This window comes from Hypanus sabinus, chromosome 18, assembly GCF_030144855.1.
Source record: "Hypanus sabinus isolate sHypSab1 chromosome 18, sHypSab1.hap1, whole genome shotgun sequence".
NCBI classification, from domain to species: Eukaryota; Metazoa; Chordata; class Chondrichthyes; order Myliobatiformes; family Dasyatidae; genus Hypanus; species Hypanus sabinus.
This window is the reverse complement of record NC_082723.1, coordinates 62171126-62190086: the sequence shown is the minus strand read 5'-3', so window position 1 is coordinate 62190086 and position 18961 is coordinate 62171126. Positions and strand designations below refer to the sequence as shown.

The 18961-nt window shown below is 35.7% G+C and overlaps 1 protein-coding gene across 6 annotated transcripts in view; it reads left to right on the top strand.

Moving 5' to 3' along the window:
- The window catches only part of LOC132407663 (histone-lysine N-methyltransferase EHMT1-like), a 188174-nt gene that overhangs the window by 123919 nt on the left and 45294 nt on the right, over positions 1-18961 (top strand). For all 6 annotated transcript variants that reach the window (XM_059994490.1, XM_059994485.1, XM_059994484.1 and 3 more), the window contains 8 exons: positions 3385-3467; positions 5548-5654; positions 6224-6346; positions 10834-10935; positions 12043-12147; positions 15477-15631; positions 17069-17236; positions 18572-18716. In XM_059994490.1, coding sequence (XP_059850473.1) covers positions 3385-3467; positions 5548-5654; positions 6224-6346; positions 10834-10935; positions 12043-12147; positions 15477-15631; positions 17069-17236; positions 18572-18716 — 988 coding nt within the window. The remainder of the gene's footprint in view (positions 1-3384; positions 3468-5547; positions 5655-6223; positions 6347-10833; positions 10936-12042; positions 12148-15476; positions 15632-17068; positions 17237-18571; positions 18717-18961) is intronic.

Here is an 18961-nt window from a genome sequence, read left to right as displayed (position 1 = left end):
TATGTATCTTTTGATCTTGGTAGTCAATCATACCTTTTCCACGGGCAGCTCGAATTAGACAATCCTTTATTTGAAATTCATGGAAGCATATAATGACTGATCTTGGTTTAGATTTTGAAGGTGATCCATAGATAGGTGACCTGTGAGCATGGTCAATCAAAGGCAGAGACTTTATAATATCAAGGAATAGTTCCATCAGAAGATTTGCAAAGAATTCTTTAGGATTATCTCCTTCCATTTGTTCTTTAAGTCCCAAGATTCGTATGTTGTTACTCCTACTTCTGTTTTCCAAATCAATAATCTTCTGTCTCATCAATTCGTTGGTTTTAAATTGTTTTTCATATAGCTTTTCCTTATCATCCATTCTCCTGTCCAGTAAAGTAATAACATCTTCATGTTCCTTTTTCTTCTTATTCTTCTTATCCAATTCTTCCGTTAGAATTGCTTGAATATCTTCTAGTTTCATACCTATTTGTTTAATTTCAGTGCTGATTTCTTTTCTAAACTGTTGAAACTCCTCAGTAAGCTTTTGAATTGAACTTGTAATAGCTTCCAAAGCTGTTTTAGCGGTCATATTAAATAATATCCTGTCTAACAATAGTATTTCAAAAATTAGGAGCAACAGTAGAGAGCTGTTACTCCATCAGTGGCCTACAGGCAGTTTCAGCAACACTTTGAATTGGAAATTGGCTCTGGGAATTGTGTGCCTACTATAACATATTTGGTCTTTGCACACTTCCATGAAAAAGAGAACCCCAAAAGAATGAATGGCAGAAAAATGTTAGAGCCCCAAAAAAGCCCCCTCTCCCACACAAGCAGCAGCAAAGCACCAACACATTAATCCCCTTCCCCCCCATTTCAGCAAAAATTGTTGGTGCTCACCACCCACCATGTAATAGCAAAGCACCCAAAGAGAGACCATGATCTGCAGTCAACAAAGACAATTATTTGCCCAAGAGTGGGCCACTTACTCAGTTTCCTGCTCCCTCTCCTCCTCCCCCTTCCCTTTTTTGCCTTTTCACTGTTGCTGAATCTCTATGTTAACTTCCGGTGATTCGCAAATGTAGTCAAGAAGACTAAAGCCACACTGAACATAATAATGTTGTGCGTGAAAATCCCAGGAGATAGCAGTTTGAGATGCTCAAACTATCCTGCCTGGCACCAACAATTATTCCACGATCAAAGTAGTTTAGATCACATTTCTTGCCCATTCTGATGTTTAGTCTGAATAGCAACTGAACTTCTTGACCTTGTCTGCATGCTTTAATGCATTGAGTTGCTGCAATATGATTGGCTGATTAAATATTGGCAGCAATTTAGTGCCATCATAATGGGGTTGTTTTCTGCTTAGACATAAGCAAGCTATTCTCACTTCAGTAGTCTTGTTGGGAATTTTCAGAGAAAGCTGAGACAGCTTTCCATGGTATGCTCTGACACATGAAAAGGGCCTTTTGTTACGTCTGAGGTAGTTAGAACAAAGCTTGCCCATCAATTTGACTGGTGTCACAACACCATTCAATTCTGAAACTATACTTTAAAGCTTTTAAATTATTTTAACAAGGTTGATTATTTATGTGACGTTCAAAATAGTTTTTTAAAGAATCAAATCTTAAAAATTAAAAAATAAGAATAAATTGGGAACAGATGTTCTCAGCAAAATGTATGGAAGAAATGTGGCAAATGTTCAGGGGATTTTGCGTGATGTTCCAATGAGACAGGGAAAGGATGGTAGGGTACAGGAACCATGGTGTACAAAGGCTGTTGTAAATCTAGGCAAGAAGAAAAGAAGAGTTTACGAAAGGTTCAAAAAACTAGGTAATGATCAAGATCTAGAAGATTATAAGGCTAGCAGGAAGGAGCTTGAGAATGAAATTAGGAGAGCCAGAAGGGGCCATGAGAAGGCCTTGGCGGACAGGATTAAGGAAAACCCCAAGGTATTCTACAAGTATGTGAAGATCAAGAGGATAAGACATGAGAGAAGAGGACCAATCAAGTTTGAAAGTGGAAAAGTGTGTATGGAACCAGAGGAGATGGCAGAGGTACTTAATGAATATTTGGCTCAGTATTCACTATGGAAAAGGATCCCGGCGGTTGTAGGGTTGACTTACAGTGGACTGAAAAGCTTGAGCATGTAGATATTAATAAGGAGGATGTGCTGGAGCTTTTGGAAAGCATCAAGTTGGATAAGTCACCAGGACCAAACGAGATGTACCCCAGGCTACTATGGGAGGTGAGCGAGGAGATTGCTGAGCCTCTGGCGATGATCTTTGCATCATCAGTGGAGATGGGAGAGGTTCCAGAGGATTGGAGGGTTGTGGATGTTGTTCCCTTTTTCAAGAAAGGGAGTGGAGATAGTCCAGGAAATTTAGACCTGTGAGCCTTTCTTCAGTGGTTGATGTGTTGATGGAGAAGATCCTGAGAGGCTGGATTTATGAACATTAATATTTGGAGAGGCATAATATGATTAGGAATAGTCAGCTTGGCTTTGTTAAAGGCAGGTCTGCCTTAAGAGCTTGATTGAAATTTTTGAGGATGTGACTAAACACATTGTTGAAGGTAGAACAGTAGATGTAGTATATATGGATTTCAGCAAGGCATTTGACAAAGTACCCCATGCAAGGCTTATTGAGAAAGTAAGGAGGCATGGGATCCAAAGGGATATTACTTTGTGGATCCAGATATAGTCTGAGGCTTTTTCCCAGGGCTGAAATGGCTAGCATGAGAGAGCACAGTTTTAAGGTGCTTGGAAGTAGGTACAGAGGAGATGTGAGGGGTAAGTTTTTTTTTAATGCAAAGAGTGGTGAGTGCATGGAATCGGCTGCCAGCAGCAGTGGTGGATGCAGATATGATAGGGTCTTTTATGAAACTCGTGGATAGGTACATGGAGCTTAGAAAATTAGAGGACTATGTATGGGTAACCCTAGGCAATTTCTAAGGTTAGGACATGTTTGACACAGCTTTGTGGGCTGAAAGGCCTGTATTGTGCTGTAGGTTTTCTATGTTTCTAAAACATTTACGTAAGTTATAAACATTTTAAAGTAACAATATTTTAAACATTAGAACCTCTTTTGAACATATATACTTACCCTCTGGCATCCATTGTGGTGTTGTTGCAGGGAGAGGGAGATGGAATTGTTATTCTCCTTCTAAATCTGGGCCAGTAGAAAAAGGTACATTTTGTTTCTTTAATCTGGACTGGAGAGGCAATACAGTGGGTACACTCCATGAATCATCTGGATGAGCATGCAGAAGGCTGTGGATCAAGTGCTGTTGAATGGGATCAGTGTTGATACTAAATAATTAGCATGAGTGGGGTGAGCCAAAGAGTCTGTTTCTGTAATGCTTGCCTCTGTCTCTAATATTGAAATCTTTTTTTCCTGACAGACCCAAGAAGTTGCGGTTTCATCCAAAGCAATTATATATCTCTGCAAAGCAGGGGGAGATGCAAAAAGTTCTTCTAATGCTGGGTAAGTTTTCATGTGCATCTAAATATAGAATATAAACTCAGTGTCCACTTATTAGGTATAGGAGTGGAATGCTGTGTGGTCTTCTGGTACTGCAACCCATCCACTTTAAGGTTTGATGTGTTGTGCGTTCAGAGATGCTTTTCTGCGCACCACTGTTGTAACCTATGGTTATTTGAGTTAAAGGTCATCATTCTGTCAGCTTGAATTAATCTGGCCATTCTCCTTGGACCTCTCATTAACAAGGCATTTTCACCAACAGAACTATTCTCTATAAACTTTAAAGACTGTTGTGTGTGAAAATCCCAAGAGATAGCAGTTTGAGATGCTCAAACTATCCTGCCTGGCACCAACAATTCTTCCATAGTCAAGTCATTTAGATCACATTTCTTCCCCATTCTGTTGTTTAGTCTGAATAACATGCAGACCATGTCTGCATGCTTTTATGCATTGAGTTGCTGCAGTATGATCGGCTGATTAGATATTTGCATTAACAATTAGGTGTGCCAGGCAAAATGGTGACTGAGTGTATATCAAACAGCTATAAAAATGATGGAGGGGTCTTGTATAAATGGAGTTATGCTGAAGGGGTATAAGAAGGGAACATCTAGCTGTTGTTCATCCAGTTAAATTTCAAGAGTTTTTACAATCTATCCTTGAGTTTATAAGTTTTGTATTAGAAAACTGAAATACATATTTTAAAATGTTTCAAGAAAGTATGATTCAGATTCAAGATGATGTATACCATTTATGGATAATGTAGCTTGCTAGTGCCTTAAATGTAAGATGATTTGTTGCCATTGTGGATGTGCGAAAGGTGCAGAGGAGCTAAAATTGAATTGACCTTATCTCTTACATCCTTAACATACATGAGGAGTAAAAATCTTTGTTTTGTCCCAATCTGAATGTGCAATTATAGTAATTTATAATAAATAGAACGGTCAATGTAACATAGAAATACACTCAAACCTGCGTGAGTTAATCTTCTGATGGCCCGGTGGAAGAAGCTGTCCCGGAGCTTGGTGGTCTAGGCTTTTATGCTGCAGTACCGATTCCCAGATGTTAACAACTGGAGTAGATTGTGGTTGGGCCCTTTTTTCACACCTGTCTTTGTAAATGTCCTGAATTGTGGAAGGGAATATACAAGCTAGATGAATTGGCAGAAACAGAGCAGAAGGAATATATTGTGGAAATTTGGGGTTGTCCACTTTGGTACATGTATATAAAAAATCAGGAAGGCAGAATATTTCTTAAGGTTTTGGTCTTCAGTGTGACTTTTGTCTTCTGGTCTGCATTTACAAATCATCAAAAGTTAACATAGCAATTTAGCAACAGTGAAAAGGCAAAAAAAGTATGGTTTTATTGTGATATGATTATATATGAATTATTTTGATTAAGGTTAGGTCATATTTGAAAAAACTGTTTGCAGCAGTTTAATCTTGCACACCCTATCTTTAAAAACAGGATTTTAAAATATTGGCAGTAGTTATTGAAGACCAGCAAGCATGATTTTGGACCCTGGACCGAAACTTCAAAAATTGGGGACTTCTAAATTAGAAACAAAAATATTAGAGGAAGCAATTTTTGAAGAATAGTATTGATTGCTGAATCACATGATTTGTGTATACATAAGCAAACTATTGAGCTGAATCTTTACATCATTATGTCAGATTGAAGATGTTTAGGATAGATGTTGCTTCAGGCATTGGGAGGAGCTTATTTCAGTGCTTTTGGAAGCAAGGGAGGAAATGTCTTTTATGAAAACTAATGCCGGAAAATTCAATCTTTGATCGGAAATGGATATTTTAAACATGGGCCTAGAAGTCTGAGTAAAGCAACAGTTTGCATTTGACTATTAATAGATTTTCAAAGACACTTTACAAACGTTGTTTATATGGAGCAAATGTTAGGGCTGAAAGTTATATTAGTACTATTTTCTTTGTCTTTATGTTGGTATAAATTGAAAAGTAATTGTGTAATAACTTATTATTTGGTCTACTGGCATGAAAACAGATCTAAATTAAACTATATACCTTGAGAAATTTGCTCAAAGCTTACAGTTTTTCAATTCTTATTTCCCTAGTTGATGGGATCGATCCTAACTTCAGAGCTGAGCACCAGAATAAGAGAACACCTCTCCATGCAGCTGCTGAGATGGGCCATGTAGAAATTTGTCATATGCTTGTACAGGTTAAAATGTTTTTGTGTTGCTATATTTTAACCTTTTAAGGAAAAATGTGTATCCTTATTCTACAGTTTAAAAAGTTGGGATAAAAGGTCATCATACTCATCATTGAATCAATCTCCTTTTAAATTTCAGTATGTGAAATTGATTAGCAGTGTTGCTATTTGTTACTTTCAAGGAGGTCATGATTGAGTCCCTGCAGTCTGAAATGTTGTAATTTTAACTTCTGTTTCATGCTGTAAACAGTACTGTTAGAAAATATTATGGTCATTGGGAATTTAGATGGCAGTTTAATTAAGAGGAAGTAGGCTGTTAATTTTTTACCAAAATTATCAGACCATTTTACTGAGAAATTAATTCATGAATATTTTGATTTTTGTGCATTAGGAGCAGGTTTATTATAACTGACTTGTATGATATGATATAGTTGCAAGTAAAAGTTTTTTGAGTAATTAATGCAGAAAACCAGGTAATTGCAAAGGATTCACAAACTCTTTATTGTAACTGTGTGTTTTGTAGCGGCAGTACAATGCAAAGATATAATTATTTTAAAGCCAGTTGACCTCTTTTGCAGGCTGGTGCTAATTTGGATACCTGTGATGATGATCAGAGAACCCCGCTGATGGATGCAGCAGAGAACAACCAGCTTGAAACAGTAAAATACCTCTTGAAGGCTGGTGCACTGGGAGATCACAAGGTTAGAATTGAAGTAATAATTCAAATGCTTGTAGCATTAATTTCCATATAGATTATCTTTTTTTTCCAAGTTGGGTGTTTCCTTATTGTTCTTGATTCCCTGTATTGTAGGATGAAGGGTTAAAAGAAGGGCTGGAAGTCTTTTTCAGTGGATGTAGAGGTCTTATGCTGGGGTTCCCAATCTGTTTTATGCCATGGTGCCTGGCCAGTTTCCATGTGGAGTCCATGGACCCCAGGTGGGAAACCCCTGGTCTAAAGTGAAAGTAATTCAAAGATACATTCCAACAGATTTGTGAGTGAAGTGAGTCAATGGAAGCAGATGTATTTTTAGTACTAAAGGAGGTATCCTTCTGAGTGTGGAGTGGAAGCATGATATTGAGAAATTTATGGTTGAAATTGGTGCAGGCTGGCAAGCAGCATTCTGCTTCGTAGTGCTGTTGAATGTCATTTGAGCTTTAACAGAAAATCTCAGTACAGTGAGTTCCAGTTAATTGGGACAAATCAGGACCTGTACCTTTTGACCCAATTTAAGGAGCTGAATTAGCCAAGGTTTCTTGAAAATAGGTTAAAATAAAGCATAAACAAAGACAAATTACCATTGAAGTGTGTACAAAATTGTATTTTAAATGAAATACAGAACAAAGTAGAATTAATACAGTAATGTAAAACTGTATTAGTTCCTAATAGTTATCGATGGATGAATTCATCCAGTATACACTGTCGTGTTTTTTGACTGATTGTATTTAATCAAAATCAACACAGACGTTTGGTGTGGACAATGGACTGCCTTCATTGAACGTTTTCAATGATTGCATCCCCCAAATCTTCATTTTCATTTTAACATTCAAGATGATTATCCATATCTTCGAACTCTCTGTAGTTACTAACTTGTTGAAGTAAAAGATTGTTTCATTTTCACTCCTGGCTGTTTCCAGCATTTTCAAGCCTGGATACTTGAAACAACAGTGAGAAAAACAGTTCTGAATTGTCTTGCTGCTTATTTCTCGCCAACTATGAGTGACAAAAATCACTGATTTTTTTTTAACTCAAACACACACAGCTGATGCTATTTATAAACTGTTTGCTCTAAGCACAGTGCACTGTTGAACGACCACGCAAGTGCAAGTGACTGATGTTAGTTAGAAACAGTTTGGCAACGAGCGGTCTCTTGCCCCAATTAAACGGCAGTGTCCAAAGTAAAGTAAGGGAATCCTGGGTATTTCCTTGATTAGTTTTTCTTCTTTAGGAATTGTCCCAAGTAAGTGGCTGCCCAGATTAACTGATAGTCTAATTTACCGGAATCCATTGTATTTATAATTTGATCCTATTTCATTCTCTAACCTGGTATTTCAACAATTGCTAACTTGCTTAATCATCTGTGTATGCCCATACTTGATAATTCCATTCCATGTAGATTTTTTCATGGATTAATTACAATTTTTGAACATAAATTTTTAAGTAATTATTCATTAGTCATCCTTCAGAATCATATATAGTGCAGGTAATTTATGTTTAATTATGTCTGCAAAAGAAAGAAAATGTCAAATTTAGTTGGATGGTTTAGGAGCACTGTATGCTGTACCATTGGGAATAATTACAAAATCTGAGTATTATTATGTTATGATGAGTATACAGCCATGTTAGTTTAGTTTAATGATTTCTTTGAAATCTAATTTCAGTAAGTTATTTGATGGCAGTACACACAGTTGCAAGAAAAAGTTTGTGAACTCTTTACAATTACCTGTTTTCTGCATTATTTACTCATAAGATGTGGTCTGATCTTCATCTAAGTCACAATAATCTGCCTAAACTAATAATACACAAACAATTGTACTTCTCATCAGTACTGAGTACACCATTTGAACAATCACAGTCTAGGTTCAAAAAAAGTATGTGAACCTAGGAATGGGTGTTCTGCAAAGATCACACCAACAGCACAACGTGCAATTCTGAAGGAGGTTAAAAAGAACCCAAGGGTAACAGCAAAGGATGTGCAGAAATCTCTAGAATTTGCCAAAATCATGTGTCCACTATAAGAAAAGCACTGAAAAAGAATGGTGTTCATGGAAGGACAAGACAGAGGGAAACCACTGCTCTCCAAAAGAAAAATTACTGCACCTCTCAAGTTTGCAAAAGACCACCTGGATGTTCCACTATGCTTCTGGGACAATGTTCTGTTGGACAGATGAGACTGAAAGGAAATGAACACCACTACGATTGGAGGAAAAGGGGCACTGCATGCCAACACCAAAACCTCATCCAGCTGTGAAACATGGTGAAAGGAGCATCATGGTTTGGGGCTGCTTTGCTGCCTCAGGGTTCTACAGCTTGCAATCATTGAAGGAACAATGAATTCAAGATTGTATCAAGACATTTTACAGGAGAATGTCAGGGTAGCAGTCCGTCACCTGAAGTTTAATAGATGTTGGATGATGCAACAAGACAATGATTCGAAACAGAAGAGTAAATCAATAACAATAATTTAAAAAAAAAGAAAATTTGTGTTTTGAAATGGCCAAGCCAGAGTCCAGGCCTTAACCCAGTTAAGATGCAGTAACATGATGAGAGTTGTTCAGGTAATGTGTCTCAGAAATATTGATAAACTGAAACAGATTTGGATGGAGGAATGGTCTAAACTTCCTCCTCACTATTGTGCAAATCTGATCAGCAGCTACAGGAAACATTTGGTGGAAGTTATTGCTGCTATAGGAGATTCTACCAGTTCATAAATACAAGGGTTCAGATAAGCTTTCCAGCCTGGACTATGAATGAATGATTAAGTCATGTATTCAATGAAGACATGAAAAGTACAATTTAGGTAGATTGTGTTCATCTATTACTGTGACTTAGATGAAGATCAGACCACATTCTATGAGTAATTAATGCAGAAAACCAGGTAATTGCAAAGGGTTCACAAACATTCTTGCAACTGTATGTATAGTTGATTATTAGTGAATCTACAGGAGACACTTCAATGCCACAATGCTAACAAAAATAAATCCTCTGACAATATGGAACCATTCTTTAGTTAGAACATATAATGCCATTACCTCTTGTTATCTCAGGTTATTATTTTAACATGTACCAGACTAATGTTAGGCCAAGTTTATTGACCTCAAAGTTTCAGAATGACATCATTTTATGTAGTTCTGTTCTGCTCAATTGAAGAAAACAAATGATAAAAATTATTCCAGTAGTTACATTGTTTTAAATAATAGAAAACATCACTACGTGTGCCATTTACAAAATGTGATTCTTATATGATGTAAGTAATAACTATACAAATTTGTTTGGAACACCAGAAATGCTGTTAGAAACCACTAGAAGTTAGAAGCCCACAGGAAATGAGAGGAAGGATGGAAAACTCCAAACAGTATTTCAAAAAAATAAAGCTGAGAATGGTTTGTATTAGACTTACATCTACAAATACTAAGCTTCATTAGGCATCAAATGGTATTGCAAAATGGAACCCTGTCTCACTCTGGGTAGCCAGCTTCACTATCAGATAGCTTTGACACAGATGTGTAAACAAATCTGTCAAAAATAGCCTCACTTTCAAAGAGAGAATTTGAAATCCACTAACTTGTTTGTCTAAGATTGTGAAACTAAGGTAGCTTGTGCATTGGGATCTAGTACATTGGCAACAAGCTTAAACTATCAAAAGTTATATGATTTTAACTCTTGAAATAAATTAGAAAATAAATTGATTCTGTTAATTTGGGTTATATTTAAGCTCAATATCTGTTAAAAGGGGGCACCTATCCACTGCTGCCCTTTATTCTTTGACTTTGGGGATCATTTAGTGTTTTCAGTATTAAGATTAATGTGGAATCATAATGTATTAAACAGCAGGGTTCTTGGTTTGATGATCGTTGGCAATTGAAGAAAGAGTAAAGGTTTTATTTTTAGAAACTGAATACATTAAACTTCTGTGTCGGCATATTGAAAATATCTCATTTGTATTTATGATTTTTGAACTGTTTGCTTTTTAAACAGCAAAAGGTCTAAACAAAAATATAACTTTTGGCTTGTCCACTGCATAGAGTTTATGAATCAGAACTGGTGCTAATTTTCTGCTTATGGCTTTGTATTGGAAATGATTCCTGAAATATGAATCATCTTATTTGGTTTAAATGATAATTGTCTATGTATCTATTGATTTATTCTAAAATCATTGAGAATTATTTTTAGATTGTCTAAGCTTGCGGCCAACAGACTTAATCCCAAAACTCAAATCTATCTTAGTTTTGTAGTATCAGAGAAACAAATTAGTGATGTGAGAACTCTTCCCTTTGAAACTGAGGATTAGTCTTGACAAATCAGACTTCTATGGATCTCTGCAGTTTAGACTTTAACTTGAGGTAATTGTACTGTGCATTCCTAAATGTTGATGAGGTCAAAATATGGGCATTAGAACTCCATTTATCTAACTACGTATCTTTATGTTCTAATATACTTTTTAACATCAGTTATAATCCTGTTTTATAGGATGTTGAAGGTTCAACTTGCCTTCATCTGGCAGCTAAGAAAGGACATTATGATGTGGTTGTACATCTTCTGTCAACGGGATTAATTGATGTAAACTGTCAGGTGAGTAAGTGTTCCATAAAGATATTGTCACATCTTAACAACTATCCTCCCCTCAGCTTTACCAGGGTTGTGAAGGCTAATTGGATACATTGCTGGGTGCTTCACATGGCCAACCTCAAATATCATGCCTTGTACTTCCATCATTAGCTCTATACTAATTGGAAAAGAACAGTATCTGTTACTCAACTGAAAATGAGGCAGTTTTTCCTGCTTTTTGAATGTTTATTTAAGAAATTCAAAGGTAATGCAATGAAACATCAAGAATGTATTTAATATTTTTAAATTTGTGGATTGATGTCAATTCTAATGAATTTATCCCTACTACGTGTTACATCTAGATTCCTCAGTAAAACTGATAAAAAGGCTAGTACTAAATTGTTCTCAATCCAGAGACCTCATTGTGAAATAACTGTGAACTAGTGAGAGGATAAAAGGTGTAAAATTCCAGAAAATATTGATGTTTTTTCCTAAAAATAAAAGGGTATTAATGTTGAGCCTGGTACCACATCATGTAATTTAAAGTGCATAATAAAATTGAAAGGGTACAGAGGAAATTTACATGGCTGTTGCTGTGATTTGAGAACCTGAGATATAGGGAAAAGGTGAATACATGAGGACTTTTTTTCCTCTGGAAAATCGGAGAATGAGTAGAGAGAGAGGTATACAAAACTATGAGTGGTATAGATGAGGTAAATGCAAGCAGACCTTTTCCACTCAGGCTGGGTGAGTCTAGAACTAGAGGTCATAGGTTAAGGGTAAAAGTTGAAATATCTAAGGGGAACTTGAGGGGGGATGTTAGGGTGGTAAAAGAGGAAGTGATGTATGCAGGTTCATTTACAATGTGTAAGATTTGGGTAAATGCATGGATAAGAGAGGTATGGAGGGTGTAGTTCAGGTGCGAGTCGATGTGACGAGTCAGAATAACAGTTCAATATGAACTATATAGGCTGTAGTTCTCTACTATGTGTTTAATGCTGATGCTGAAAATTTGAAATAAAAACTGGAAATGCTAGATATGCTCAGTAGATGGCAGAGTTCAGTTCTTATTCCTTTTCCATGTTCTTGTTTCACTTGTGCACTTACTTATAATTTAATTTTTTTGAAAAGGACGATGGCGGTTGGACATCCATGATTTGGGCCACAGAATATAAGCATATAGATATTGTAAAGCTGCTGCTGTCAAAAGGTGCTGATATCAACATTAGGGACAATGTAAGTTACTTAATCTCTTATGCATAAACAAACTTAATGGGATAAATCTGGAAAAACAAACTGCTTTAACATTTTGAAGCATAAACAAGAGAGTTTCTAATGTGCTTTCTAGCTATGTTGTGTCCTAAATTTTGGTTTAAAGTTGCACAAGTGAAGAAAATCTAAATTAAACTATTAATTGTATTCTGATTTTAAAAAAAACATGTGGTCTTTGCTCATAGTGATGACTTTTCTGGTGCCAGACTACAGTTAACTGAGATATTTTAATAAATACACATTGATTTATGGGATTTGGTTACAGTTTAGCATAAGTTTGATGAAATATAGTCTGCCTTTTATTCCCCCATAGTTGCAGTCAATACATTAGAATTGAATTTGGTCTGTATTGACACAAAACCTTTGGATGCTGATGTTTAGACCATATTGTTGCTACATTGGCACTTTACCTTGTATAAAAAAGAGGTGGCTGGAGAAGATTTTTGTTGATGCTTTAATTGTAGTTCTTCCCTCAGTTTGGCCTATTGGACAAAGTGAGGGAAGCATTATTGTGTATTTGGTTCATCTTGTCAAGATAAAATTTTGCTGCTAAAAATTGTTTAAGCAGGATCATTTCCTTTGTTTCTGGATGTCTCTATAAAGCAGTTTGCATTTAAATTATTTAGTCTTGGTAGGAATAACAAGTGTCACTTTGAACATTTGTCAAAGTTGGTATTTATGTGTAGAAGGTGAAACATATGGCAAACTCAACTGTGTTTCAGGATACAAGATCAAAATAGATAAAACCCAATTACTTTCATATAACTATAGCCCACCAAGAGAAATTGAAAGTAGATATCCCTGGGCATGGCAAACAGAGTCTTTCAAATATTTGGGCATCATTATGCCACAAAATTTGGCAAAATTATAAGAATGCAAGTATCAGCCTATATATAAAAGATTAAGGAAGATATAACAAGATGGAACCTAATTCCTTTTTTTAGTCTCAGTTCAAGGATTGAATCTATTAAAATGAATATACTGCCCAGACTATTATATCTCTTTCAGACCCTACCAATACAGATTAATCAAAATCAATTCAATGAATGGAACAAAATGTTATCAGGATATTTTTGGCAAAGTAAAAGGCCTAGAGATTGTCTCAAAACTTTGCAATTAGCCAAGGAAAAGGGGGGATGGGGCCTATCTTCTCTTAGAAATAATTATTTTGCATCACAGTTGAGAGCTGTGACGTGTTGGTGCAACCCATCATATATGACGCTCAATGGAAAAACATTGAGGAGGGGATACTTCCCATCCCCAGACAGACAATTTTGGCTGATAACAACCTACAAAGGTACATAATTACTATTGATAACCCATGGGTGAAATGGACTCTTAAAATATGGAAAACTATTATAAAAGAATATAAACTAGAGGGAAATATTCCAATTCTTAAATGGTGTGCATATGGCTCAGATTTTACACCGAATAAACTGGATGCTAGATTTAAGGACTGGACAACTATATAATGAAAGAAGGAACACTGTTCAGTTTTGAAATGCTTAAAGAGAAACGCTTATTAGAAAAACAAGAGAGTTATCGGTATTTACAGATGCAACAATATGTTAATAGGACAGTTAAAAATGTAACCAAGGCAAGCACATGTTTGATAGAGCTATTTAGAAATGCATATAATTCAGATAACGGTAGTAGAATCATTTCAAACGTGTATAAGGGTTTGTCAAATCTTAAAACACATTCAACTTCATATATTAAAACAAAATGAGAGAAGGAAAGAGGGATAATTATATCTGAGGAAGAAATTACAACAATATGGAGATGTCAATGGAAGTGTACTAGTTCACAGAAATGGAGGGAGTTCGGATGGAAAAACTTGATAAGATATTTTATTACACCCTCTCAGAAATCCCATTATGGTAGTAACCTCCCTGTTTGCTGGAGAAATTGTGGAAATCAAAATGCAAGCCATTATCATATTTTCTGGGAATGTTCCGTTATCAAAGACTATTGGAGTAGGATACACAATGCCCTACAAGACATCTTTAAATGTGAAATACCCTTAGAAAGTAAGACCATATATTTTGGGTATATACCTCAAGAATGGTTGAAAATGAATATACTGCTGGTGGCTGGTAAAAAGACTTACTAGGAAATGGTTATCACAGGAGAGCCCAACCTTAAATGCATGGATGGAAATTACAATGGACATTTACAAAATGGAGAAGATAACAGCATCTATTAATCATAAGTTGGAACAATTTGATTCATACTGGGAAAAATGGTTTAACTATTGAACACCTTCTCAGCCTGATTTTATTCTCACAAATCAATGAATATGTTGTTTTTAAAAAAAAAGATCACTCCCTACTTGTACGTAGGTTACTGCTTTCAATTGTTCTTTCTTTCCTCTCTTCTTATACCTCAGATAAATATTATGCGGAGATTTGTGGCATATATGACTATGATATACATGTACAATATCTGAAATACATCTTATGGAAATGTTTGTTTGATGATGAACTTTAAAAAATAAATTACAAAAAAAAAGGAAATGGTAAAGATTGAATTTTAATATTAATGCAGCACACTATGTTTGGTTGTTCTAAATTAGCAAACTCTGTAACACCCATGCCATCTTCAAGGAGCTGTGCCTTAGGAAGATGGTGTCCATCATTAAGGATCCCCACCACTTAGGACATGCCCTCTTCACACTGTTACCATCGGGAAGGAAGCCTGAATGCACACACTCTGCGATTCCGAAACAGCTTCTTCTCTGCCTTCCTAATTTCTAAAAGGACATTGAGCTTATGAATACTACCTCACTATTTTTATTTCTGTTATCTTGTGCTACTTATTTTAACTTAACTATTTAAAATACATATATACACACACATACTTAATGTAACTCAGTTTTTTGTTTTCTCTATATTTATTTAACATATTTCATTGTTCTGTTGCCGTAAAGTTAACAAATTTAATGACATGTCGGTAATGTTAATTCTGATTCTGAACTTTGTCTCTCTCACTCCATAATTTGTCACATAAACCTATTTTATAAAGGTAACTTCATTTCTGGGTTTATTTAACTTCAGAGAATATTTTCATCTCTCTGAATGGACCTAGTACATTATTGACCTTGCACTTGCGTACATACCGTTGTGAATATTAAAGTTGGTAGTACTTAATTTCAAATGATATTTGTAGAACCAGTTTAAGACTTTTTGCCAAAAATTGATAAATAATTGAATTTGTAGAATTTGTTTTCTTTCTTTGAAGTTGGAAAAGAATTTAAGCTTTAAAATTGTTCTCTTCCTATTTTTGTGGCACAGGAAGAGAATATTTGTTTGCATTGGGCAGCTTTCTCAGGATGTGTGGACATTGCTGAAATATTCCTGAATGCAAAATGTGATTTGACTGCAGTGAATATGCATGGTGATTCTCCTCTACATATCGCATCAAGGGAAAATCATTATGAATGTGTCGTGTGAGTATTAAAATACTTTTGTGTGTGACTGGTATATGTAATAAATATTTGTGAATTCTGAACTCGATAATATTGACATAAATTATCAGAGCAAGTTTCTGTATGATAGGAATTCAAGGTTAATTTTTACTGTCTGCACATGCCCAGAGCTGTGGCACATTTTCATGTAGCCCCTTTCAGCATACACCTCGTTGACCACACTCACCACACCCATAACATACGTAACTGCAGCATTCAGGATAGGGAAGATCCCAGTGCACTTTTCATTGATTGGTAGTGAGCTTTATGATGGACAAAAATTAATTCTTCCAAATTCTGTGTGTTTTCTGATCATCATTCTTATAGTCCCTGCAGTAATATTGTGCACCAGTACTGCAATTGCAGTCAGATAACTTGCAGAAGTTTGACGACTAAGGTATGAACACATTGTTTTGGCAGATTGTATCCTTTTGAAGTAAATTTGGTCTCCTTTGCAGTGGCCCTTACTTCATTACACGTTCACTTATTCTTACCCAAATACATCAAAGTTTGCTGTTTAATTTTATAATTATATCATAGCTAATCCTTTCTGGAAGTACAAGATAAATTGAATAACAGTATAACTTCTTAAGACCATAGTAGTTTTATCTCTAATCTAAAAGTATCAACAGTAACCAATTTTTTCTTTTCTTTTCCACTCAGGGAAACTATTCTTTACTTTACACTGTGCAAAGTTTATCTGTTTTTGTAGTCCTTTGGGAATATTTTCATAGAAATTATCTCTGGTGGCTTGGGGGGGGGGGGGGGGGGGAGAAAATAAAAGTTGTTATTTGAAGAATAACTCCCAAGACTCATTCATCACTAGAGCCACTGTTCTATACTTTTACAATTCTTGGTGCAGAAAAACTCCATTTTGAAAAAGTGTAGAATATTGAACGTTACAGCATAGTACAGTCCCTTTGGCCCACAATGTTGTTCTGCCTTTTTAACTTATTCTAAGATCAATCTGACCCTGCCCTCTCAGATAGCCCTCCATTTTCTTAATATCCATTTGTTTACCTGAGTCTCTTAAATACCCCAAATGCGTCTGCCTCTGCCATCACTTCTGACTGAATGTTCCATGTACCCAACACTCTCTGTGTAAAGAATTTGCCTTTAACATCACCCCCTGTATGTTTTCCTCCATTCACCTTAAAATGATGTCCCCTTGCATTATACGTCAGTTTTTCTAATCTGGTGAAATAGCTCCAAATTTTGTTAAGCACCAAACCAGTTATGGGAAATCAAATTCAGGGTTATATGGTTTATAAATATTGATTTGTAACTAGATAACATGGGTAATACTTGTAGAATGATGCATTATATAAATAATTCTCCATGGAAATATACTTAATTGCAATTGAACTGTATTTCAAGGATATTCTGGCAATAAATCTGCTTGCAATTGTACATATTTAGGCTTTTCCTTTCACGTGGTGCTGCTGTTAACATTAAGAATAAGGAAGGTGAGACTCCACTTGAATGTTCAAGCCTGAATTCACAAGTCTGGGTTGCATTACAAGTGAACAAAAAACTGAAGCAAGCATCGGCTAATAAGCTTACCCAGGTTGAGAAGCTAGTTAGTAGGTATGATATAGTAAATTTCCCTATTTCTTTTGTAATTTTCTTTACATATTTTAATATGAATGTATTTGAGTTTCCTGTTTGAAAGACCACTGTCTGTACATTCACCTTATTAAAGGCCACTACATGCATACACCATATTTGAACTTGTCTTGGGCACCACCACCAATATTATGTTAATTCTTAACTTGCAATTTTGGACAAAGCCTACAAAATAAATTAATTACATTAAAAGTAAATCTTGTTTATTTGTGATATTGTATTCTCTATTGTATGTATTTGCATTGAATATTTTATTTAAATAGTAAGGAGATAACAGGCAGGATTGATGAAGGAGAATCAGCAGATGTTATTTACTTGGATATTCAGGATGCCTTTGACAAGGTGCCTCACATGAGAGCCCATGCTACTACAGGATAGATATTAGCATGGACAGAAGATTGGCTGACTGGTAGAAGTCAAAGAATAGGAATAAAAGGGGACTTTTATGCTGTATACATGAATTTCAGTACAGCTATCAGCCTGGTCACTTGTGATAGGCTGGTCCAGAAGATTGGTATCTTGGAGACTTGGTAGATATGATTCAGAAGCATCTAGACCTTAGACAGGATAATGGTGAAGAGATGTTATTCTGACTGGAGCTCTGTGGCCAGTTGTGTTTTGCAGGGCCAAGTAAGTACTGGGTCTTTTGTCTGATAAATCAGTATAATTAGTTTTGATGAAAATGTAGACATGAGAGTCTACAGGTACTGTAACCTTATGTTAAGCTGGGTGAAAATGTAGGTGGATTGATTAGTAAGTGTGCAGATAAGTATATTTGGTTGACTGTAGAGAGGAAGGTTGCTAAAGGATTTGGCAGGATATAAACAACTTAGAACTGTAGGCCAAGAAATGGAGCTTAATCTTGACAAGTGTGAGGTGTTGCATGTTGAGAAATCGAAGTTAAGATGGAAGTTTACAATAAATTGCAGGACCCTGGGGAACATTCATGTACAAAGGAATCTCTGAAATTACTAACATAAATAGATGGGGTAGTTGAGAAGACTATGGCATATTTTTCTTCATAGGTCACGGTCTTTAGTACATGAAAGTTGAGAGATCATTGTGCAGTTGCATGAAGCTTCAGGTCATTATCTGGATAGACAGCAAATGTAAAAGTGTTGCTTGGATATTTTAAGTTAATGCTATGTGATTTGTTGTATCACGTCTTTCGGCAGAGTGTGAATCCTCTGCATCTTGTTTTTCCAGGTAGTATTTTCACTTCTTTTCATTGTTCACATTGTTTATTAGTCAGAGTTCTTTTTGTAAAAACAATTGCTTTTTGATCCTTAAAAACAGAGATATTGGTAGAGGATATGAACCTGTACCAATTCCATGCGTCAATGGAGTGGATGATGAACCTTGTCCAAATGACTATAAATATGTTTCCCAAAATTGTGTAACCTCTCCAATGAACATTGACAGGAACATCACACATCTGCAGGTATGTCCAAAGGAAGATGAATCTCTGCAATGTTGATCTAAAGTGTTATATTTCTGAGACATGCTAAATAATCGTGGGATTAATGTAAGCCACTAGCTCGTTTAATTACCGCCATGGCAAACAATGAAACTAAGTTCAGTAGAAATCTGCATTACCTGCAGAATATAAATGATTTCTCAACTGGGAAATAAAGCAGACTGGCTTAAGTGTGATTTCTGTCACAGTTTGAAGTTGACTTAATGTTT